General features: G+C 42.5%; 1 protein-coding gene across 1 annotated transcript in view; it reads right to left on the bottom strand.

Moving 5' to 3' along the window:
• LOC111152895 (WW domain containing E3 ubiquitin protein ligase 2) overlaps nt 1–25,808 on the bottom strand; it is a 144,763-nt gene extending 118,955 nt beyond the window's left edge. Inside the window, exons 1-2 of the mRNA XM_022511620.1 lie at nt 25,774–25,808; nt 5,714–5,798 (exon numbers count right to left, since the gene is read on the bottom strand). Of these exons, the coding sequence (XP_022367328.1) occupies nt 5,714–5,783 (70 nt within the window). The 5' untranslated portion in view covers nt 5,784–5,798; nt 25,774–25,808. The remainder of the gene's footprint in view (nt 1–5,713; nt 5,799–25,773) is intronic.
• Nucleotides 25,809–26,194: the final 386 nt, after the last annotated feature.

The following is a 26,194-nucleotide window of genomic DNA, read 5'->3' as shown; positions in this document are numbered from 1 at the left end:
ACTTCAGGAGCGCCTGGGTGGCTCAGCTGGGCGTCTGCATTCGACTCAGGTCATGATCCCAGGATCCTGGGATCAGGTCCCACCTCAGGCTCCCAGCTCAGAGGGGACCCTGCTTCTCCCTTTCCCACTCCCCCTGCTTGTCTTCCCTCTCTCACTGTGTCTCTCTCTGTTAAATAAATAAATAAAATCTTTTAAAAAAAAGAGAGAGAGAGAACTTCAGTGATAAGGAAAAGTTCTATGCCAACACAGGCCAATGCATGGACATGAGATACACGTGGCTACTGAACTCTTGGAATATAGCTGGTATGACCGAGGATTTAAATTTAAAGTTTAATTTTAATCTTAACATAAGTAGTTCTATGTGGCTAGAGTGGCTATCTTTCTAGATAGCAAAGGATACAGATACAGGAGATCTGTATTTGTGTATGGGCATGACTCTGCATATACCCACAAACTTTTTTTTGGTAATCCATTTGAAAATTGTAGATATCATGACTGATCAAACCTAAATACTTCCAGTATACAACTTGTAAGAATACGGACGTTCTAGGGTGCATGGGTGGCTCAGTTGATTGGGTGGCTGCCTTCAGCTCAGGTCATGGTCCCAGAGCCCTGGGATTGAGTCCCACATCGGGCTCCCAGCTCCAAGAGGAGTCTGCTTCTCCCTCTGACCTTCTCTCCTCTCATGCTCTCTCTCACTGTCTCTCTCTCAAATAAATAAATAAAATCTTAAAAAAAAAAAAAAGAATATGGACATTCTAAACATTGTACACTTGAAACTAATGTAACACAGTATGTTCATTATACTTCAATTAAAAAAAATAAGGAGGGGCATCTGGCTGGTTCAGTTTGTACAGCATTCAACTCACTCTCAGGGTTGTGAGTTTGAGCCCCATACCGGGCATAGAACTTCCTTTAAAAAGGGGGAGGAGGCGCCTGGGTGGCTCAGTGGGTTAAAGCCTCTGCCTTTGGCTCAGGTCATGATCTCAGGGTCCTGGGATTGAGCCCCGCATTGGGCTCTCTGCTCAGCAGGTAGCCTGCTTCCCTCTCTCTCTCTCTGCCTACTTGTGATCTCTGTCTGTCAAATAAATAAATAAAATCTTTAAAAAAAAAAAAGAATAAAAAAAAGAAAGAAAAGAAAGGGAAGACATTTTTCCACCTAACCACACCACCATTATTATACCTAAAAAAAATGTAGTTACTCCCTCTATCATTTGATATTCATTACATATCCAAATTTCCCCAATTTCTCCAAACATATTTGTTAGAGCTGTTTCTGCCAATCCAAGAACCTATCAGCATGAGCAAATTGGATTTGGTTGCTGGTTCCTTAATCTTCTAAAACCTAGAATGCTCTCCCTTCTTTTTCCCTGACAATGATTTTTAAAGACTTCCACCAGCTGTCTCATATAATGCACCAAATGCTGTTTTTCTGATTGTTACCCTCATGATGAGATTCACAGTGAACATTTTTGTCAAGAATACTACATAGGTTACATTGCATGTGTCTTACTGTACACACTGGGCTGTCCTCCTACTGTGGATACTAAATTTGATCCTCTGGTTAATGTGCGGTCTGTCAAGTCACTCCACTGTAAAGATACACTTTCCCCTTCATAACTTATAATTAATCAGTGGGATGATATTTTGAAGGTTTCATGTTCTTAAAACACAAGCCAAATTAAAAGCCTCAACATCTGAGCAGATTTATCTGGAAAGTTTATTTACTGTTTGATGAAATATAAATGCCAATTTCACATCTTCACATAGAATTTAGCTTTTAAAGTTAACAAATAAGGCAAAAAAAAAAAAAAAACCACACATGGCCAAAGTTGTAACCTTGAAAAGCTCTTAGGAAGGTACAGAATAGAGTCTGATATAATGTTTTTCAATATAAAGCAAAAAGCCAGTTTTTGCTTGGTTGTGCTGATTTTCAATGTTCAGTTTCTCGGTGCTTCTTCAGTTAATTATCAGATAAAACAGCTCGCTTATGTTTAAGGATCTTGCTGTATTTTAAAAGTGTATTTTAGGGGCACCTGAGTGGCTCAGTGGGTTAAGCCTCTGCCTTCAGCTCAGGTCATGATCTCAGGGTGCTAAGACTGAGCCCCACATCAGGCTCTCTGCTCAGCAGGGAGCCTGCTTCCCCCTTTCTCTCTGCCTGCTTCTCTGCCTACTTGTGATCTCTCTCTCTGTGTCAAATAAATAAATAAATAAATAAAATCTTTTTTAAAAAAAAAACCTCTCTAAAAAATAAATAAAAGTGTATTTTAAAACTGTAGGACCGGGGGCGCCTGGGTGGCTCAGTGGGTTAAGCCTCTGCCTTCGGCTCAGGTCATGATCCCAGGGTTCTGGGATCGAGCCCCACATCAGGCTCTCTGCTCAGCAGGGAGCCTGCTTCCCCCTCCCTCTCTGCCTGCCTCTCTGCCTAGTTGTGATCTCTGTCTGTCAAATAAATAAATAAAATCTTTTTTAATAAATAAATTAATAAAACTGTAGGACTGCATTATAGAGAGACATAGGGAAATGAGGCAGAGAGAAGGAACACAAAGTCACCTCTCCCAAATTACACTATAGGCTCTCTTAATGAAACACATGGAAGGAGGAACCAGCTACACCATCTACTTTGTTATTTCTCTTTTTCTCTTCCCCCCATCATTTTCTGCAGTGGTATTACAGAATCCCTATCCGTTAAATGCATCTGTAGTCAGACGCGCTTGTATTATCCAGTTAGCTCATTCCACACTAGTAAAAATTCACACTGAGGAAAGGCAAACAGACATCTTTACAAGTCAAATGCATTCCTGAATAATATGGCCCCAAAACAGGGATCTCATTGTGTCACCAGGGTCTATGGACAGCCTTCTGTTTTAACCTAGACTTGATCATTTTTAGACCAGGTAGTACAAGCTAAACTCCCAAATTCAAAACCCTATCAAGTTCTCTCTAATGCTTCTCCCTCCTCAAGAGGGCTAGAGTAGAGTAACCATGAGACATCAACAAAAATGGTTAAAATGTATCAAGACTATTTTTTAAATCAATAAGTAAATAAGAAATAGGCAGAGAATCTACAGACTAGGAAATCCAAATTTCCCTTAAACATAGGATAAGATGTTACACATCATTTATAATGAAGGAAATGTGAAATAAAAGTCCGCTGAGAAAACAGTTATTTGTGGGCGCTTGGATGGCTCAGTGGATTAAGGATCTGCCTTTGGCTCAGTTCATGATCCTGGAGTCCTGGGATGGAGCCCCACATCAGGCTCCCTGCTCAGTGGGGAGCCTGCTTCTCCCCTGCCCCTACCACTCTGCTCATGCACACTCTCTCTCTCCCTCAAATAAATAAATCTTTTAAAAAAAGAAGACAGAGAGAAAGAAAAAAGTTTTTTATTTTTTACCAATCAGACTGGCAAAGATTAAAAAAAAAAAAGTCTGAGAACACATTGTGTCGGTAAAGATGTGGGGAAATGGGCACTCTCATGCACTGCCAGAATAGTATTCCTTCCAAGGAAGGCAACCTGGCTCTCAAGATTACAAAACCATATCCCCTTTCAGGTATCTTGGAAGGGTCACAAAAGAAGCTGGTAATATTAATTTCCTAGCAGGGGCACTGAGGAGCTGGAGGAAAGGAAACAATTTTAAAGCACCTGAATGAATTAAAGAGATGAATAATACTTGCATTTCAGAAATAATAATTTTAAAAAATGATGCGACAATTTTGCCTCCAAATGACCATGTCTCTGAGAGGCCAGAGCTGTGATACTAAGCACTGTCCCGGGTCACCAGGCATCTCTTAGTCCCGTGACTCTTCCACAGAGCTAAGGCTACCAAAGCAACCTTCTGTCACTCAAGCAATATTCACTGACAGCCCACTAAGTGTCCGGCACTGTTCTCTGTCACTGAGGTACCAAAAGTAATCAAAACAGACCAAAAGCCCTATTTTTGTGTTTACACTCTATTGAAGGAGAAAGTCAATAAAGGAAATACATAAAAATCTGTAAATTGCATTGGGGCGCCTGAATGACTCAGTCAGGTGAATGTCCAACTCTTGATTTTCATCTCAGGTCAGTCACACTCTCAGGGTGGTGGGGTTGAGCCCCAAGTTGGGCTCTGCACTCAGTGCAGTCTGCTTGTCCCTCTCCCTCCCACGTGCTCTTCCCCTCAATTGTGCACCCGCACTTGCTCTCTCTCTAAAATAAACAAACAAAATCTTTAAAAATATATATGTACTACGTTAAATGGTAACAAGGCTAAGAAAAAAATATAAAGTAGTGAAGGGGATAGACATGAGGAGGGCGGGGAGGCTGCAGATGGGGGAATCAGGAAGGCTTGTTAAAGAGGTTGACTTTTGGGGTGCCTGGGTGGCTCAGTGGGTTAAAGCCTCTGTCTTCGGCTCAGGTCATGATCTCAGGGTCCTGGGATGGAGCCCCACTCGGGCTCTCTGCTCAGCAGGGAGCCTGCTTCCCCCACCCCCCCGCCCCCACCTGCCTCTCTGCCTACTTGTGATCTCTGTCAAAGAGATAAATAAAATCTTAAAAAAAAAAAGAGGTTGACTTTTGAGTAAAGACCTAAAGAAAGCAAGGAAGCAAACCAGGTATATATCTGGCCCCAAAGGATTTCACTCAAAAGGAACAGCAAATGCAAAGGCTCGGAGGTGGGAGTGTGCCCGGCACACACAATGAAGAGCAACAAGGCCCATGTGGCCGCAGCAGGGTCTATGTGAAGAGTAACAGGAGATGAGAAATGGGAGTGGTGGGTGGGGTCATATCCCGTGGGACCTTCAGCTTTTACTGGGTGAGATGGAGCACCCTTGACACGTTTAAAGCCTTGATGTGCCTGCTTTGTGACTGAGGGGACGAAGTAAGACAAAGGACAGAGGCAGGGAGGCAGGTTAGGAGGCTACTGCCTTAATCTAGGGTGGAGATGGCAGCTCGTGGACGCTGCAGGTGGTGCGAAGAGGTTGAATGATGGATAGTTCTGAAGACAGACATAATCAGATTCCCTGATTGGCTGAATATAGAATATGATAAGGAAAACCAGGAGCTTATATGGTTACTAAACATTCAAGTGGAATGACAAGTGGGCTACTAGAGATAAAAATCTGGAAATAAATCAAAGGAGAGGCCCAGGCTAGAGACATAATTTTGGCAGTGTTCTTATTATTGGTGGCATCTAAAGCCATGAGGTTGGGGGGCGCCTGGGGGTGAAGCTGGTTAAGTGACTGACTCTTGGTTTCAACTCAGGTCCTGATCTCAAGATCCTGAGATCGAGCCCCACGCATCAGGCTCCACGCTCAGCATGGAGTCTGCTAAAGTTTCTTTCTCCCTCTGCCTCTCCCCACCGTGTGCTTGCACAAGCACTCTCTCTTTCTCAAATAAATAAATAAATCTTTAAAAATAAATAAATAAAACCATGAGGTTGGATGAGATTACCTAGGGAATGAGTATAGGCAGAAAAGGGCCCTAGGGCGTGAAGGAATCACTTGATCTCAGATTCTGAGTCTGAGCCCCACGCTGGTTCCAGAGATTACTTAAAAATAAAATATTAAAAAGAAAAAAGAAATCCAGCTATATGGTAACCCTGTGAGAATGAAGAGTAGACTCTTAAGCTGTTTCACAGTATCTGGCTCTCAGACCAAGGTGTGGTATAACTCCACCTCTTTCCCATAGACTGCGCTGGACCTCAAACGGAAAACATTTCACAGGGTGCCACTCACCTTTCAAAGTAAGCTGAGACTTCTCAAAAGGCAGGGCCACTCCTGCCCGGCTGGAGCTGGCAGATGCCATGTCATCACCAGAAAACTGCAAGACAAACAGCAGGAGGTTTAGAGGATATCCGGTAAGAGACTGAGGAACTGCACCCCTTTTTAATATTTCAGTTGAAAGAGATGAACCAGGGCACCTGGGTGGCTCAGTGGGCTAAAGCCTCTGCCTTCGGCTCAGGTCATGATCTCAGGGTCCTGGGATTGAGCCCCGTGTCGGGCTCTCTGCTCCGCAGGGAGCCTGCTTCCCCCCTCTCTCTCTGCCTGCCTCTCTGCCTACTTGTGATCTCTGTCTGTCAAAATAATAAATAAAATCTTAAAAAAAAAAGAATATTAAAAAAAAAAAAAGAAAGAAAGAAAGAGATGAACCAAAAAAATATAAAGGTCCAAGCAACTTCGTGCTACTTTTGTCGGGGTGGAGTTTGTCTGTCTTGTCCTGAGCCTACCTAGGTCTCTGCTAGCCTAGGAAGGGCAAAGGACTATTATGACATCAACATTTACAGGAGAGAGCCTAATATTACACTTTGAAAAAGAAAATCACAGTTCAACAATTTTTTAAAAGTCCAATTTTGGGGGACACCTGGGTGGCTTAGTGGGTTAAAGCCTCTGCCTCCAGCTCAGGTCATGATCCCAGGGTCCTGGGATCGAGCCCCACATCGGGCTCTCCGCTCAGCAGGAAGCCTGCCTCCCTTCCTCTCTCTCTGCCTCGATGTCTGCCTACTTGTAATCTCTGTCTGTCAAATAAATAAATAAATAAAATATTTTTTAAAATAAATAAATAGGGGCGCCTGGGTGGCTCAGTGAGTTAAAGCCTCTGCCTTCGGCTCAGGTCATGATCCCAGGGTCCTGGGATGGAGCCCCACATTGGGCTCTCTGCTCCGCAGGGAGCCTGCTTCCTCCTCTCTCTCTCTCTCTGCCTGCCTCTCTGCCTACTTGTGATCTCTGTCTGTCAAATAAATAAAATCTTTTAAAAATAAATAAATAAAAGTCCAATTTTTAAAATCAAGAAAGAATACACAAAAGGGGTGCCTGGGTGGCTCAGCAGATTAAGTGACCAACTCTTGACTTAGGCTCAGGTCCTGATCTCAGGATTGTGAGATCAAGACCGGAATCAGGCTCTACACCCAGTGTGGAGCTTAGGATTCTCTGCTTGGGATTCTCTCTCCCTGCTCTCTCTGCCCCTCCACCCTCCCAGGTACACTGTCTAAAATAAAAACAGTAAATAAGTAAATAATAAAAAGATACATGAATGGCCAATAAGCACATTCTGGACATCATTAGCCATCAGGCATCTCTGTCACTCTACCTTGGCTCAAAGCATAAGTCTATCTTGCATTTTGAATGGATCTTTTACTTATACACAATTTTGTAACATCACCCTTTATCATTTGAAAAATATTGGTTCACTGAACTATGTAGATATTCTAAATGTTGACACATTTCATTATACACTATCAGAAAAGGCACATTTGTAATGTCACCACTGATCTCATCAAACAGATCTTTAAGTATTGGGAAAGTGTCAAGCTCTTAGTGGCAGATTTAAGTATTCCAAAATTCTAATCTTCACTTAAAAACTCTTATTTTATCATTGGCAACAAATACTGTCCATTGTTTTCCTTCAAGTGACAGGCTCACTTCATTCATCTTCAACAAAATGTCTGCCAAATACCCAATCTAGTAACTTCAGTTTGTTCAGTTTTTTTAAGTAAAAATAGCATTTCATGAAAAAAGCAACTTCGCTCTCAATTCAAACACTCACACAAGTGCTTCCTCCCAAGACAACCATCATCTTAGGCATGCAGAAGTGCTGTAGGCGTATTTCCCATTTCATCACACAGAATATTAAAAAAAGACATGCATAGGGGTTGAGACTTAATAAAACTAATAATTTTTACTGCTTTGTCAAGCACATTCTGAAGTCAAACTGGCCTGCTCTCTTTTTACTAAGTCCGCTGCAGTGAGGAAGACAAGGACAACAGCTTAGACTCGCAGCATAGCCCAGATTCCAACAACAGCAGCAACAGTTGACTCACCTTCGCTTTTGCACCATCAGTGCAAATGCAATCACGATGGAAAAGGCAAATAAAGTTATTATGAAAACAGTTTTGATCTTGCAAAACCTTTTAAGTCTCAAGTGGCCAGCAGAGGTCAAAGGGACCCCCCTCTGCCCCCTCGCATGGAGAACTGCTACTGTAAAGACACTAAGAAAGTCCTCTTCTATTCAACATCATTAATACCTTCTTCCATTGTATTTCTTTCTGATCTCTCCTCCAACCTGCTATTCTGAAGGGTTACTCAGCCTTAAAAGATGGTTAAGTCACATTTTGCTAAGAATGGAAACCCTTTATGTGAGGATGAAAATGTAGCTACCATAAAGTCACACTGATTTTGACATTTTCCATAGCTGAAGTCAAATACTTTTATACTTCAAGATTTTAGCCAAAACAAAACAACTACCTTATTATTATAAGGTATATGCAGTCCAAAAAAATTTTTAGTGACTAGTTTTTCCTGGACTAGTCTATGACAGGCATTTTACTTACAATCTTAGATATGGGGTGGCAATAGAAACATCTGAAAAGTTCTAGGGAGCATCTAAGAAGACAATACAGAAACTACCCCTATCAAGTTCTTAAGACCAGACCTCTGTGTTGCTAAGTCCAATAGTGAATTCTCAGTCCTCGTCTCATACAACCTACCGGCACACCTGACATGACAGATTGATCACACTCTTCCTAGGAATGCTTTCTTCCCTTGGTTTCCAGGACATCATAGCTGCCCGATGTTTCCCCCTGCCTCTCGGGCTGCTCGTTCTCAGCCTCTTTACAGGCTCCTTCTCTACTCCTCAACCTCTAACCAGCAGGGTGTCCCACAGCTCAGGCCTTGCATGTCTTCTGGTAATTTCTCATATGGCTTTAAATACCAGGCAACTGTTGACAATCCCAAATTGGTGTGTTTAGTACAAACTTCACCCTCGAACCTCTAATGACCAAATGACTCTTCTGATATTCCCTCTCAAACCTGCTTCTCGGCCTTCTGCATCTCAGTTAATGACAACTCTTTCCAACCAGTGGCTCAGGCCAAAATTCTAGGACTCATCCCTGCTTCTACCTTCCCTCTCACACCCCACATTCAAACTGTCAAGAAATCCTGTTGTTTGGGGGCCCCGGGGTGGCTCAGTCAGTCGAGCGTCCGACTCTTGATTTCGGCTCAGGTCGTGATCTCAGGGTGGTGCGATCAAGCCCCACGGTGGGCTCGGTACTGAGTCCGGAGTCTCCTTGAGATTCTTTCCCTCTCCCTCTGCCCCTCCCCTCCGGGCTGTCTCTCTCTCTAAAATAAAATTGAAGAATCTTTAAAACATATTTGGAAATCCTCTTGGTTTTACCTTTAAAATATTCCCAAATTCAAACATTTCTCTCCACCTCTTGGTACCATCTTGGTCCAAAGCCCTGTGATCTCTTACCCAGATTATCTTTCTCTTGCTCAGACCCTCTTTACCTTCAATCTAATCTCTATGCTCAGCAGACTGATTATTTTTAAGACGTATGTCAGATTACATCACTCTGCTATTCAAAACCATTCAGGGCTTCCAGTCTACTGCAAAGTACAAGTCAAAGTCCTTAAAATGTAGGCCCTGAATGATACAGTCCACATGCCTCTCTGACCTCCCCTCTCTTTTCTTTCCCCACTTCCTTCCTCTCCTGAAGCTATACAAGCCTCCTCACTCATCCTTGAACATGCCAGACATGCTCCTCTATTGGACTTCTACCTTTTCCATTTAGAATGTTCTTTCCCCAATTGTTCACCTATAGGGACTACCTCAGGCAGCTACTCAGAAGTCACTTTCTTAAGAGGTGTTCTTGGACCACTCTATTACCCTATCTTTCCACATGCATTTAGACCCCTCCTTCCCTATTTTACTTTTCCTCCCTAGCATTTATCACTGGCATGGTTCATACTGTATGGATTTATCGTATTTATTGTCTCTCTCCCTCCCCTAGAATGTAAGTTCCACGAAGGCTGAGATGTGTACCCCATCTGTTAGCCCTGGAGCCCTGCTCTGCCGTCCAGAATGATGCCTGGCTCTTAACAGGAGCTCCATAAATGTTTACCCAGTGAACTGGAGCATCACTGTCTGAAATTTAAAAGGAAGATGTTTTGATTTCCTAGACTAAATTTGTTTTGGTAAAGCAATAAAAAGATCAATGCTCTCTTTCCACCGAGCAGACCAGCAAGAGATGAGATGTTGGAGAAAAAGTAGTGGTGAGAAGCCTTACACAGTTCTGAGGGCAAATGAGATGGTACCTGGCAACCTCCTGCATATATTGTGCCTGGCAGGATTCCCCTCCTGGGTCTCGGCCCCGGGAAAAATCTCCCAACACATGCCGAAGAAGCCAGGTTGCAGAGATGTTCACCACAACAATCTTTGTAATAGCAAAAATGTGTGAATGACCTAAATGTCCATCAATGGGGGAATGAAAAAACTGAAACTGTGATCTACTTAAAAAATGGAATTCTATGGAATAGCTGGAATATCTGAATTCAATCTACACGTACGAATCCCGCATTATGGGGCGCCTGGGTGGCTGGGGTCATGATCTCAGGGTCCCGGGATCGAGCCCCACATCGGGCTCTCTGCTCAGCAGGGAGCCTGCTTCTCTGCCTACTTGTGATCTCTGTCTGTCAAATAAGTAAATAAAATCTTTTTTAAAAATCCCACATTATAATGGCAAAAGGGGGGAAAAAGCAAGTGAAAACCTAAGTGTAGTATGATGTCATTGGTGCACGCTTGAACTTACACAAAATCAGTTGTATATACTGCTGTGGCAAGACATGAATGGAATAAAAGTATAAAAGTGTGGCTGGGAAGTAACCACACTGAGGTGAGAATGTAAGTTACTTCTAGGGTAGCACAGAAGGGACCATGGGAACTGGTGGAAGGACAAGAGACCAAGGGAACTTCAAATGTATCTGCAACATTTTGTCTTTTAAAGAAAAAGTTCTGAAGCAAATATGGCAAGATGTTAATATTCATTAAATCCAGATGGTGGTTTTTATGACTATTCATTATCTTATTCTCTGAACCATTTTACATGTTTGATCTCTCTCATAATTTAACGATAGTTTTAAAGAGGGGGAAGATCATATCTTGAATAATGAAGGAAAAATTAATGATTATAAATAAGCCTCAGGGCTTTCAGTAACAGAAGTTAAAGCACTACAAGCAGGAGATCCATTATTTAGAGACTCAAAAAATAAAAGAATATTTTAAAAATCTTTACATCTATTAGGACTCTTTCTTTCCTAAGGCAACTCAACTGAAGGTAGTTTTAAACTAGCACGTCCTCCTCGGGGTGCCTGGGTGGCTCAGTGGGTTAAGCCTCTGCCTTCGGCTTGGGTCATGACCTCAGGGTCCTGGGATCAAGCCCCACATTGGGCTCTCTGCTCAGCGGGGAGCCTGCTTTCCCCTCCGTCTCTGCCTATTGCTCTGCCTACTTGTGACTTCTCTGTCAAATAAATAAATAAAATCTTAAAAAAAAAAAAAAAAAAAAAGAAGTTTAAAAAAAAACAAACAAACTAGCACGTCCTCCCTGAGCTTTTCTCCTTTTAGCCTATGGCCTAAACTCAAGAGAACTCTAGAGAATGAAACTGGCAGCACCTCCTACATGGCCTGTTAAATGGGAGGAAGACCAAACCTCTAGATCTATATCCGTCAGGGCCCCACAACAAAACCAAACAGATAAATTCTAAAGAAGTCTCAGAAGGAAGAAAGTCAACTGGGAAAGCAGAAGAATTAGAGTAGATAACACGTTTTCTTTTTCCAATGTCTTTCGTGATTGTAGTCCAGTGTTTATTAACAATAATCAGTGTTATTACATCAGGGACTGTCTGTCTTTCCAGATCTATTAAGGAAAATACCACCTTGACTTTACAAAGTAGGTATTTTGAACTGTAAGACCTTTCCAACCATGTATTTTTAAAAAGTAACCATTACTAGAGAAAAGAAGTCAGATCCCATCCCAAAGTACATTTAGCCTCTCAGCCTCTGCCTCAGGGTCCCATATGAGACATGGTCCCTAATGGGCAGGAGGCTCCAATCCCCAACTACCTACTACCGGAAGGTCATGAAACCTGAGGCCCAGGATTTACACTATACCTGTCTCAGCAACCCTGCACCTGGACTCAAGTAATTTTTTCCCTTGCTCATAGCAATGGGAAATGTTTGCATCCAAATCACTCCCAAAAACATGAGTTAGCATAAGCCCAGGGTAGGAAGGAGGAGGAAGGGGAACAATGTTTTAAGTATCACCAAAGGTTATAGACACACAGAGAATTTCATTATTGAAGGGTATAATGGATTTATTGGGTGGGGAAGAGGAAAACCAAAACTACCTCTGGTTAGTTGGATTTACCCAAATTTCTTTAAAAACACTAAAAACAATCGCTTCTTGGCTTTTTGGTTAAGATCAAATGTAAAAACACTAAAAGCATATTGTCCTCTGAACCTGTCCTCTATGTAAATCTTGAAAAGCATTTTTTTAGGGATGCCTGCGTGGCTCAGTTGCTTAAGCATCTGCCTTCAACTCAGGTTACGATCCCAGGGTCCTGGGATTGAGTCCCACATTGGGCTCTTTGCTCGGTGCGGAGCCTGCTTTTCCCTCCCACCCCTCCCCCTGCTCGTGCTCACTAGCGTGTGTGCATGCTTCTCTCTCTGACAAATAAATAAAATCTTTTTTTAAAAAGCCTTTTTTGGGGCATGTGGGTGGCTCAGTGGGTTAAGCCTCTGCCTTCGGCTCAGGTCATATCTCAGGGTCCTGGGATCGAGCCCTGCATCAGGATCTCTGCTCAGCTGGGAGCCTGCTCCCCCAACTCTCTCTCTGCCTGCCTCTCTGCCTACTTGTGATCTCTCTCTCTCTCTCTCTCTCTCTGTCAAATAAATAAAATCTTTTAAAAAATAAATAAAATAAAAATAAAAATAATTAAAAAGCCTTTTTTAGGGGCGGCCAGGTGGCTCAGTGGGTTAAGCCTCTGCCTTCAGGTCAGGTCATGATCTCAGGGTCCTGGGATCAAGGCCTGCATCCGGCTCTCTGCTCAGCGGGGAGCCTGCTTCCCCTTCTCTCTGCCTACCTCTCTGCCTACTTGTGATCTCTCTCTCTCTCTCTAATAAATAAATAAAAATCTTTGAAAAAAACCCTTTTTTAAGTAAAATATAACAGAATATAAAATATAAGAGTACATCATACATAAAGGAAAGTATTATTTCATGAAAAGTCTGTCCAGATAAATGGACATTTATATGTACAAGTACACTGGATCAGGGCACCTGGGTGGCTCAGTCATTAAGCCTCTGCCTTCAGCTTCGGTTGTGATCCCAGGGTCCTGGGATCGAGCCCCACATCGGACTTTCTGCTCAGCGGGAAGATGTTTCTCCCTCTCCCACTCCCCCTGCTTATATTCCCTCTCTCACTGTGTCTCTCTCTGTCAAATAAACAAAATCTTAACAAACAACAAGTACACTGGATCATGATATAAAATACATTCCTTACTAAAGTTTCTTTACTAAAGGTTGCATGAGAGCAGCTCTGCAACAATCCCATGTTGGGTAGGGCTTCAGATTAGAGAGACACTCACAAAACACCACAAAACCCAACAAGTAATCAATAGATTTGAGGACTAACTATTCACTCAGAGAAATGCCATCAGTTTATTACCATTTTAGGTCTGAAAAATTTTCCCACACATATGTAAAATAACCTCATGGGCCTGGATGAAAGGTATTCATTCACTCGTTGAACAATATTTACTGAGCATCTATTATATACCATGCACTGGTTTTGGTGCTAGTGATACACAGTGAGTAAAACGAAACAAAACAAAATTCCTGCTTTAGAGGTTGTCCTGGTGAAGAGCCAAGAAAGATTCCCTCTTGGCTCTTGCATGGAAAAGGAAAAAGTAACCACTGTAAAATATCCCAAATGTTCTCCACAACAAGGGCCTACTCTCTAGTGAAAACGACTTCACCAGAGCTTTATCCTAACTAGGGGGAGGAAGTTCCCCTGCCTGAGGTCCTTCTACTCTTTCTATATCACTTAAGGAGGAAAACTAGTTAAAAAACACTTGTGAAGGTGACAACCCATGGACATAGACCCATTAAAAGACTGAGGGTGGTCTTTTTTTAAAAAGATGTATTTATTTTAGAGAGAGAGAGCATGTGAAGGGGAGGCGCAGAGAGAGAGGGAGAGAAACTTAAGCAGACTCCATGCTGAGCTTGGACCCCAATGCAGAGCTCAGTCTCACAACCACGCAATCACGACCTGAGCTAAAACTAAGATCAGATGCTTAACTGCGCCACCCGGGCACCCCTAAAAGACTGGGATTTAATGATAAGACTACAAAATGCTGGCCCTCCCCCATACTTTCCCACCATATCATGGGTCTAGTATAACACTGGAATACAGCTGAAAGAGCTGAAAGGTGCAAATTCTATTCATGAAGTCGTTCTTAAGGAAGACCAAAGATAACTGAGAGACCAAAACAAGGATACTAGATGAATTTGAAGCCTCTGGTACCTACCGTTAGAGCAATTATTTTGTTTTGTTTTAAGTATGCTCCACACCCAAGGGTGCCTGAACTCATGAACCTGAGATCAAGACCTGAGATGAAATCGAAAGCTGTATGCTTAAACAACTGAGCCACCCTGGTGCACCAGGTTAGAGCAATTGTTAAATCCAAATTAACTCCTAGCCAGATTAACATAAAACCCCAAACTAAAGGCCTATTCACCTCAGCTCCTGTTACCCAATACATGATGTCCAGTTTTTAATTAAAAATTATAAATAATGCTAAAGGGCACCTGGGTGGCTCAGTCGGTTGAATGTCTGACTCTTGATTTCAGTTTGGGTTATGATCCCAGAGTCGTGGGATCGAGCCCCATGTAGGGCACCACACTCAGCAGGGAATCTGCTTTGAAATCTCTCTCTCCCTCTCCCTCTTCCCCTCCCCCCTCCACATGCGCTCTCTCTCTCTCTCTCTCTCTCTGTAGAATAAATAAATCTTTTCAAAAAATTATAAGCAATGCCAAAAGGCAAGAAAAAGGGTGAAGAGACAAAGCAAGCATTAGAACCAGACTTAGAGAAGACACAGATTTTAAAACTAATGGACAGAGAATTTAAAATAACTATGGATGGATATATTAAGGGCTCTAATGGAAAGAGGAGACAACACCCAAGAACAGATGGATAATGTAAGCAGAGACATGGAAGCCCTAAGAAAGAAAGAAGAAAAGGCTAGAAATCCAAAACAGTGTAAAAGAAACGTAGATTGTCTCCATGGGTTCACCATAGACAGCACAGCTATAGAATCACAGAGCTTAGAGCTATGTCAATAAAAACTTCCCAAATGGAAATGCAAAGAGAAAGCATTTTTCTTTAGGATTTTATTTATTTTCTTGAGAGAGAGAGAGTGAGTGAAGAAGAAGGGGCAGAGGGAGAAGCAGACTCACCACTGAGCAGGGAGCCTGATACAGGGCTCCATCCCAGGACCCTAAGATCGTGACCGGAGCCGAAGACAGCCACTCAACCAACAAAGCCGTCCAGGCACCCAAGAAAGAATGTTTTTAAAAGTCCAAGTACTGTGGGATAGTTTCAAAATGTGCAAAATATGCATAATTGGAATACCAGAAGAAGCGAGAACAGAGCAAAAGAAGTATCTGAAGTAATAATGGCCAAGAATTTTCCAAAGTTAATGACCTACAGCAAGCCCCAAATCCAGGAAGCTCAGAGAACAAGAAGCAGGAGAAACACCAAACACAAGAACAAAACAAACAAACAAACAACTAGACATAGAATATTACCATACTGAATCTAGAGAAAACCAAAAACAAAAGAAAAGTCTTGAAAGAAGCCAAAGGGGGAAAGAAAACAGCTAACCTATACAGGAATAATGATAAGAATTACAACAGGTTTTTTTTGTTTGTTTGTTTTACCAGAAACCATATAAACAGTAAGAGAGCAGAGAGAAATATTTAAAGTATTGAAAGAAAAAACACACTAACCTAGAATTTTGTGTCCAATGGAGTTATTCTTTACAAGTGAAGGAGTAAACAAAAGACTTCCTCAAACAAAAACATACCTGAAAGAAACGTTTAAAAGAAGTCCTTCCAGGAGAAAGAAATGATACAGGTCAGAAACTTGCACCTACAAACAGAAAAGGGCATGGAAAAAAGAATAAATGAGGCTCCATCCACTGGCTTCTTTAAACTCTACAAGACTGATAACATAGGGAAAGGACATGTGTCAAAAGGGATGCCAGATATAAAGCAAATGAAAGAACTGCAGAGGTAACAAATGATTCCGAGAAAAACAAAGCAGTGAAGGAGGACAGGAATATAAGATGGCGGTCAAAAGTCAAAAAGCTGTGGATGAGGAAAGTCTCATTCAGAAGGTGGCTTTTTTTTTTTTTTTAAAGATTTTATTTTTTTATTTTTTTAAAGATTTTATTTATTTATTCAACAGACAGAGATCACAAGTAGGCAGAGAGAGGGGGAAGCAGGCTCCCCACCGAGCAGAGACCCCAACACGGGGCTCTATTCCAGGACCCTCAGACCATGACCTGAGCTGAAGGAAGAGGCTTTAAGCCACTGAGCCACCCATGCGCCCCAAGAAGGTAGCTTTTAACCAAAGATCAGAAGAAGGTGAAGGACAGAACTGAGAATAACACTGGAAGAACATTCCAGGCAGATAAAAGAGCAAGAGCTCTCGAGGTAGTAGTAAGTCTTGGGACTATACAAAACAAACAGGGGCCAGTGTGTCTCAAGGGCAGTGAAGGAGGAAGAAAATGGCAATAAGGGATATAATGGAATGTATCCTGTTAGGTAAAATTATTCTTTTTTTTTAATTTGACAGAGATCACAAGTAGGCAGAGAGGTAGGTGGCAGGGTGGGGGGCGGGTGGGGAAGCAGGCTCCCTGCTGGGCAGAGAGCCCGATGTGGGGCTGATCCCAGGAACCTGAGATCATGACCTGAGCCAAAGGCAGAAGCTTTAACCCAGTGAACCACCCAGGTGCCCCAGGTAAAATTATTCTTAATGAACTATGAAATGCTTTGGAGCAGCAGTTCTCAATTCTTTCTGCACATTGGAATTAACTGGAGAGCACTAAAAACAAACCAGCCAACAATGACAGCCAAACCCCAACCTCAGGGATTCCCATTTGACTAGTCTGGAGTAGGGTACAGACAGTTACATTATTTAAAAATTCCCCAGGGGATCCTTATATAAAGCTGGGGTGAGAACCACTGGTATAGCATTACTGAATTAGCTGACTACACTAAGAGTAGGACTTCACCTCAATCAGAATGTTTTTGCCGTTGTTGTTTTTAAAGATTTTATTTATTTATTCATGAAAGACAGAAAGAGAGAGGCAGAGGCAGAGGGAGAAGCAGGCTCCCCACAGAGCAGGGAGCCCAGTGCAGGACTCCATCCCAGAACCCTGATATCATGACCTGAGCTGAAGGCAGAGGCTTAACCCACTGAGCCACCCAGGCGCCCAGCTCTATGAGAATGTTTAAGGCTAAACTAAAATTATGTAGAAAAATTGCACTAAACAATATACAGATTTTTTAAAAATGGGGCAATATAAAACTTTAGGAACAGAACACAGCGAAGAAGCTCTGTGCCAGAAGTGGTTCCGAGGAGACTAAGTATTACAGCACCTTCCCTGATACCAACTTTTCCCTTAGAGAGCCTTCCAGGAGCTCTTAATAAACGTAACAGATTAAACACATATATTTATCTCTGCTCCCTTCTCAAATCCCATCAAAATGACAGAAAAGAAACAAAAAAATATAAACCAACTAAAAATGAATGGAAAAGGAAACAACATGGACGCCTGGGTGGCTCAGCTGGTTGAGCGGCCGTCTTCGGCTCGAGTCATGGTCCCAGCGTCCTGGGTTGAGTCCCACATCAGGCTCCTTGCTCCGCAGGGAGCCTGCTTCTCCCTCTGCCACTCTGTCTGCCTGTGCTTTCTCTCTCTGACAAATAAATAAATAAAATCTTTAAAAAAAAAAAAAAAGGAAACAACAGACAGAGGGGGCAGCCACATTCTGGAAAGGGGCAAGTGAGATGCCTGTAATGGTTGGGGGGTGGGGTTGACAAGAAGCAGGCTGGTAGCACTGGGGAATCACAGAAAGGGTGACTACAGGCACTAGGTATGTCTGAAAGTGACAGCAGAGTTGGCCTACAAACAGGAGAGAAGAGTAAAACCTGTATGAGAAACAGAGTTCCCAGACCCCCTCCCCAACAATTCAGCCAGGCAGTCACCCCCTCCCCAATCCCAAAGAGGAAGAGTTCATTTTTAGTCTCTGGATAGATTACACCAGACCTGAGGACTTCAGGCACAGCTGAGGGTAGCGATTAGGCACCATACTGATCCAGACAGATAAGTGGAAGTCTACATCCTGAGCTATGAGAAGTCACTGTCTCATCCCCACTCACCTTCCCTCATTTGAGGCTTAGCACACAGCTCAGCCTGTGGCTACTCCATACATAAAGGAGTCCAACTGGGATGCCTGGGTGGCTCAGTGGGTTAAAGCCTCTGCCTTCAGCTCAGGTCATGGTCCCAGAGTCCTGGGATCGAGCCCCGCATGGGGTTCTCTGCTCAGCAGGGAGCCTGCTTCCTCCCCTCTCTCTCTGCCTGCCTCTCTGCCTACTTGTGATCTCTGTCTGTCAAATAAATAAATAGTCTTTAGGAAAAAAAAAAAAAGGAGCCCAACTATCTAAAGAGACCCTCAGAAAGAAAAACCAGATATTAAAACATAAAAAGAGGGGCGCCTGGGTGGCTCAGTGGGTCAAAGCCTCTGCCTTCGGCTCAGGTCATGATCCCAGGGTCCTGGAATCAGGCCCCGCATCGGGCTCTCTGCTCAGCAGGGAGCCTGCTTCCTCCTCTCTCTCTCTCTCTCTCTCTCTCTCAGGTCATGATCCCAGGGTCCTGGGATCAAGCCCCGCATCGGGCTCTCTGCTCAGCAGGGAGCCTGCTTCCTCCGCCCCCCCTCTCTGCCTGCCTCTCTTGTGATCTGTGTCTGTCAAATAAATAAATACATAAAATCTTTAAAAAAAATAAAACATAGAAAGAAAAAATAGAACTCAATTGATAAAGTCATCCTAAGATACATAAGGAAATACAAGGGACCCAGAATAGCCAAAATAATCTTAGAAAAAAACAAAGTTGGAGGATTCATACTACTTAATTTCTCTCTCTTTTTTTTTTAAATTCAATTAGCCAGCATACAGCATATCATTAGTTTCAGACGTAGTGTTCAATAACTCATCAGTTGCATATAACACCCAGGATATTACTTAATTTCAAAACTTACTAGCAAGGTACAGTAATCAAGACCATGGTACTACTATAAAGATAGACACAGAGCAAGGGAAGAAAATTGAGAGTCAAGGAGCGCCTGGGTGGTTTAGTCAGTTAAATGTTTGCCTTCAGCTCAGGTCATGCTCTCAGGGCCCTGGGATCAAGTCCTGAGCTAGGATCCCCACTCAGCAGGGAGTCTGCTTGTCCCTCTCTACCCTCAGCTTGTGTACTCTCTCTCTCTCAAATAAAAAAATACATAAAATCTTAAAAAAAAAAAAAAGAAAAGAAAAGAAAATTGAGAGTCCAGATACAAACTCATAAACCTACATCCAACTGATTTTAGACAAGGATGCCAAGACAATACAATGGAAAAAGAGTAACAGTCTTTTCAACAAATGGTGCTGGGACAACTGGGTATCCACGAGCAAATGCACAAAGTTAGACCCCTACTTCATACCTTATACAAAAATGAATCCAAAATGCACCAAAATCCAAAATATAAGAGCAAAACTATAAAACTCAGAAAAAAAAAACACAGGTTTAAATCTTCATGGCTTTAAGTCAAGAAATGGTTTCTTAGATATAATATGAAAACTACAATCAATAAAAACAAGATAAATTTGACTTCATCAAAATTAAAATCTTCTATGTTTCAGAGGATACCATCAAGAAAGTGAAGACAACCCAAAGAATGAGAGAAAATATTTGCAAATCAAGTCTAGAGGGACACCTGGGTGGCTCAGTGGGTTAAGCCTCTGCCTTTGGCTCAGGTCATGATCTCAGGTCCCGGGATCAAGCCCCGAATTGGGCTCTCTGCTCAGCAGGGAGCCTGCTTCCCCCCACCTCTCTGCCTGCCTCTCTGCCTACCTGTGATCTCTCTCTCTCTCTGTCAAATAAATAAATAAAATCTTTAAAAAAAAAAAAAGACATGCCTAGAATATATAAAGAACTTCTACAACTCAATAATAAAAAGACAACCCAACTTAAAAAAAAAATGGGCAAAGGATCTAAACAGACATTTCTCTAAAAAAGATATAAAAACTGGGGCACCTGGGTGGCTCAGTTGTTTGATCGTCTGCCTTCAGCCCAGGTCATGATCCCATGGTCCTGGGATGGAGTCCTGTATCAAGCTCCCTGCTCAGTGGGAGTCTGCTTCTCCCTCTCCCTGAGCTGTTCCCCCTGCTTATATTCTGTCTCACTCTCTCTCTCAAATAAATAAAATCTTTAAAAAATATATTTAAAAAATAAGCATATAAAAAATGTATATCATGGGTGCCTGGGTGACTCAGTGGGTTAAGCCACTGCCTTCGGCTCAGGTCATGATCTCAGGGTCCTGGGATCGAGTCCCGCATTGGGCTCTCTGCTCAGCAGGGAGTCTGCTTCCCTCTCTCTCTCTCTCTCTGCCTGCCTCTCTGCCTACTTGTGATCTCTCTCTGTCAAATAAATAAATAAAAATCTTTTTTAAAAATATATATCATTAGTCACTAGAGAAATACAAACTAAAAAACCACAATAAGATATCACCTCACACAAACTAAAATGGCCAAAATAAAAAAGGATACAATAACAAATGGTACTGAGAACTTTGAGAAATTAGAATCTTCATACACTGCTAATAAGAAATGAAAAATAGTGCACAGTTTTAGAAAAGTCTGGCAGTTCCTCATAAAGTTACAAAGAGGGGTGCCTGAGTGGCTCAGTAGGTTAAGTGTCTGCCTTTAGCTCAGGTCATGATCCAAGAGTCCCAGAACTGAGGCCCTCATTGGGCTCCCTGCTCAGCAGGGAGTCCGCTTTTCTGCCCTTCCCTTGGCTCATGCGTGCTCTCTCTCTTTCTCTCTGGGCTTTCTGCACAGCAGGGAGCCTGCTTCCTCCTCTCTCTCTCTGCGTACCTCTGCCTACTTGTGATCTCTGTCTGCCGAACAAATAAATAAAAATCTTAAAAAAAAAAAAAAAGCTCACAGTTAAATAAAATAGAGGTCAAAGAAAACCTCAAAACAATTGGGGCGCCTGGGTGGCTCAGTGGGTTAGGCCGCTGCCTTCGGCTCAGGTCATGATCTCAGGGTCCTGGGATCGAGTCCCGCATCGGGCTCTCTGCTCAGCGGGGAGCCTGCTTTCCTCTCTCTCTCTCTCTGCCTGCCTCTCTACCTGCTTGTGATCTCTGTCTGTCAAATAAATAAATAAAATCTTTAAAAAAAAAAATAACCTCAAAACAATTTAGAGAGATAAAATATTGCACCCATGAAACAAGAACAGAATGTAATTTTAAAGGAAGGCAGGCAGGCAGGCAAGTAAGTTGGCTGGTTGGTGGACTCAGAGAATAACAAACTGCTCTTAGAAAGGACAGTTCTGGGCGCCTGGGTGGCTCAGTGGGTTAGGCCTCTGCCTTCGGCTCAGGTCATGATCTCAGGGTCCTGGGATCGAGTCCCGCATCGGGCTCTCTGCTAGGCAGGGAGCCTGCTTCCTCCTCTCTCTCTCTCTGCCTGCCTCTCTGTCTACTTGTGATCTCTCTCTGTCAAATGAATAAATAAATTCTTTAAAAAAAAAAAATAAAGAAAGAAAGAAAGAAAGAAAGGACAGTTCTCATAGCAGAAACAAAGCTGATAAAGCAAGGAAATACACTAAAAAGTGAACTGAAAGACAAAGAAGATGGTAAATAGGTAAAAAATAACTTTTTTAAAACAGTGGTTCTGTTTAAAATGTCCAAAGTCTAGGACACTCAGGTGGTTCAGTCGGTTGAGCACCCAACTCTCAGTTTCAGGTCATGATCTCAGGGTGGTGAGATCGAGCCCTGCCTCAGTCTCCATGCTCAGCACAGAGTCTGCTTTAGATTCTCTCCCTCTGCCCCATCCACTCGTGCACTCTCCCTCTCTAAAACAAATAAATCTTTAAACTGTCCAATGTCCATCTTACAGCAAGTCCAGAAATAAAAAAGAAAAAAAAAAGAGAAATAATCAAAGAAATGTCACAGAAGATTTTTCTTAAGCTGAAGAATACACAGTTCTAAACAGAAAGAACCCAACTGAGTGCCCCAAATGATGGAAAAAAAAAAACATTCTATTGCACAATGTCATGAAATTTCAGAACATGAGAACAAAGGGTATACAAGCTTCCAGTCACATTTACAAACAAGAAAAATCAGAATGGCATCAGACTTCTCAGAAGTAACACCAAAGGTGAAAAGACAATGCAATGCTTTCAAATTTGAGATAAAATGATTTTTTTCAACTTTTCAATCTATAATTCTACAACCAAAAAACCATCAATCAAGTAGGATTGGAAAACCATGGTTTGTAAGGTCTCACAGAAACTCCTCCCCATGCTGCTTTTGTCAGGAAGCTACTGAAAGATGTGTTCCAGGGGAATAAAGGAAAAAGATGGAGGACAGTGGGGATTCACATGGGAGAGACAAAAGCAATTACAAGGTTAACAATGAAAAATCCCAAGGCATTACAGTACAAGAGCCCAGAGAGTAACCAGTCCGGATTAGAGAATTTATAGGAAATGTCACCTCGAGGAAAGAAAGAAAATGGAAGAAATAGATTACATGATCCATCTGAGTGCACTGAAAAAAGTAGCACTTTTAGCTCTATCGCAGTATTTGATGCAGGATTAGTGACAGGAACACAGAAAACTATGCAAATGAAAAAATCAGGAAATATGGAACCAGCAACAAGTTATATGATAGGAAATGCAATCCTAACATACTGTGTGGCTCAGCTGTGAATATTTATAACAGCATAAACAACTTAATCAAAACTTGTGATGTGGGAATAATCACAAGGTGGAGGTACAAGTAAGTGTGTAGAAGTCCGTATTTGTGGAGACTGGCCAGAAACAGGGCTAAATCCTCACCTTCAATAGTTAAAAGACAGTAGATAAAACTGACAGGCTAAGAGAGCAGTATAAAATATAAAACTGTCATTCAGAAATGCAGAAGTTGGAATGTCTTGCTGGCTCAGTCGGAAGGTAGAGCATGTGACTCTTGATCTCAGAGTCATGAGTTCAAGCCCTATGTTGGGTGTGGAGCCCACTTTGAAAGGAAAAAAAAGGGGGAGACGCCTGGGTGGCTCAGTTTGCTAAGTGACTGCCTTCAGCTCAGGTCATGGTCCTGGAGTCCCAGGATCGGAGTCCCGCATCAGGCTCCCTGCTCAGTGGGGAGTCTGCTTTTCCCTCTGACCCTCCCCGCTTCTCATGCTCTCTCTCTCTCAAACAAATAAATAAAATCTGAAAAAAATAATAAAAGAAAAGAAACGCACAAGTCAATACTAGAAGAAAACTAAGAGTTGAAAGTCACTGACTACACAGAGCAAAAATCAAGGACAAACAGAGGCGAAGCCAGGAACTGTTGTTGCGTTCTCAGTCTTACAAGGTTCTTTGGCTCTTTAAACTATGTGCATGTATTATTTTAGTCATAAATAAAATTTACATTCAGAAAAGAAAAAGGCTCCTCTTCAAATCAGGTCATAGGATGATGTTCTTATTTAATTTTAATAAGAACATCCCATCTTACATTCAATTAGAGTAGGGGGTTGAATTGTGGCACCCAAAAACATATGTCTGAGCATAACTCCCTGGAACCTGTGAATGTGACCTTATTTTCCAACAGGGTCTTTGCAGAGGCAATTAAGTTAAAGGTCTGAAGATGAGATCACCTTGAATTTAGAGTGGGTGCAGTATCCATATAGGAGACAGAGAGGAGACACACAGACACAGGGGAGGAAGCCATGTTAAGGCCAAGCAGGGATCAGAGTCCTACGATTCCAAACCAACAAATGCCTTGAGCCACTAAGAGAGGCAAAGAAAGAATTCCCCACGATCTCACCAATACCACCCCACCCACCCCCACTCCCCCCACCCCACCACCCCCAGAGGGATCAGGCCCTGTCGATACTAATACTGTCACCTTGATTTCAGACTTCAGGCCTCCAGAACATTGTTTTAAACCATCACGTTGGTCAGGTTTATAGTAATGCATTAAACAGATGAGGAGGAGGAAACTAATACAATTAGCAGCAAAGGCTTTAGAAGACCCAGATTTCAAATGACATCAGGCTGAAACTCAAAGTCCTCTTCCCATAACACATTCTTTGGAGGCCCAACTCCCAGGCCCCCAGTAACTTCCGAAAAGAAAGCAGCCCAGCAGTCACAGGAGGTGTGGTCATGCTCAAACTGTGCTTCGTAGTTGTGATTCCAGATACAAAAGGTGGCTAGGACAGGTTGATTCTTAAAACCAGGGGACTATAATGGCCAAGGGATCCCCTGACACTCACCTTTGCATTTCCAGGGCCTGGCAGCCTGCTGTCTGATTGTGCCTCTTCTGGACCCTTCATTCCAACCTGCCCAGTCCAGAGCCAGGGTCAGTCTTTCAATAATGCTGATAGGCCCCACTCTGTGCCAGGCCCTGGAAATACAGTGGGGAATGTCACGGGGTCCCTGTCATCTGGGACCTCAGATCTCTTGCTCCGAGAGGACCTGCTCCGAGGGACTCCATTAAAGAAATCTTCAAAGGGCTTTTGGCACAAGAAAGCAACCATGCATAAACTTTAGCAAGGGATAGCTCTTGCAGTATCTAAAGCACCTGATGCTTTTTCTCACCCAACTGCAGGAGAACCTTTCAGACCAGTCAATTTTTAGAGGCAAATAGGTCGGGCCACTCACTAGCCTTTGTGTGATAGTAGACAAGTTACTCACCCTCCCTAAAGCTCAATTCCTCATCTGTGAAATGAACCTAAGAATATTACTTACCTTCTAAGATTACTGTAGGGATTAAATGAGACCAATCAAGGAAAGCGGCTAGCACACAGTAAGTGCTCTTCAATATTAACTAAAATACAAGCCTTGTTGCTCAAAGTCTAGGCTCTGCAATTCCTCAAATTCTTCACCCAGCTTTGAGTCAAGAAACCACTGAACACTGATCTCAAGATGAAAGGACCTGTGAAGCACATGGACCAAAGAAGGGCAAAAACTATTCACTGACATCAAGATTCTAATTAGGCAGTTGTAGAAACAGGCAGAGCTTCTTATAATTACAGATCTACTCTATATTCACTTTTTTAAAAATGTGGAAGAGAAGGGTCTGTTCAAATATTCCTCCTTTCCTTCATACTCTCCTGCTTTCCCAGCTCTTTCCAACACTAATTCTTCTTGCTTGGCCTCTTTTCTCTGGCCAGCATTGAGTTACCTTCCATTTTCCAAAGCCCCACATTGAAAAACAATCAAACACAATTAAACTTTGCCAAATGACATCGGTAAAAGGCCAAGCACATAAAAACAGAGAGGGAGGGACAGGGAAGGTCATATCTTTGGAAGTACAGTGGAATTATAGGCTAATAATAAAAGAGAATGGAAAGCAGATCGCACAAGAAAACAGGAAGCAAAAGGCATGGGAGACACAGAGGAAGGGGACCTGCCCTAGGTCAGGACGCCAAGCCTTAGTATTTGGTATTTTCCTAGAAGTAGTTATTAACACTTGACTTAAATCACTGAGTGTTTGTTTACAACCTTATGAGGAGAAGCAGAAGCCTGCAACTTTCTAAAAAAGATTCAATTGGTTCATTTTTAAGGGAAACAAGAACTTCCCTTTTGTTCCTAACTCTCGGAAATTCCAAAATCTGTAACAGCCCATGGTGACTCAAAATCATTCAAAAGCAGCTCACTGATTTGCTTCCAGTGGGAGATTATGTTCATGTATCCACCGCCACGTATGTCACTAAGGGAATCAAGAGCTCTGCACTCAAAGATCAAGACTCAACTCCCAGTTCTTCCATGTCGGAGCTACATGACCTCATGCACATCACTTCGCCTCAGTGAGGTTCTGTTTTAAATCTGTAAAACAACAGATTACCTGGCAAACAAAATGCATCCGATACATGCCAGGTAAGACGAATATTTAAACATTAAAAACTCATTATCCATCCTGTGTCTTTCCCATGGCTCTTGGAGGTCTCTAAACTCAATTCCCTGCCCTAGCCTTGGTCCTCTATACTCCTTCTCCACACAGCAACCAGACTGAGCCTGTTAAAAGGCAGGATGGGTTGTGTCCAAGCCACTGCTTAAGACCCTCCAATGACCCCAATC

Source organism: Enhydra lutris, unplaced genomic scaffold (genome assembly GCF_002288905.1).
Source record: "Enhydra lutris kenyoni isolate GAN:26980312 unplaced genomic scaffold, ASM228890v2 scaffoldscaffold30, whole genome shotgun sequence".
NCBI lineage: Eukaryota > Metazoa > Chordata > Mammalia > Carnivora > Mustelidae > Enhydra > Enhydra lutris.
This window is presented reverse-complemented; position numbering and strand designations above follow the sequence as displayed.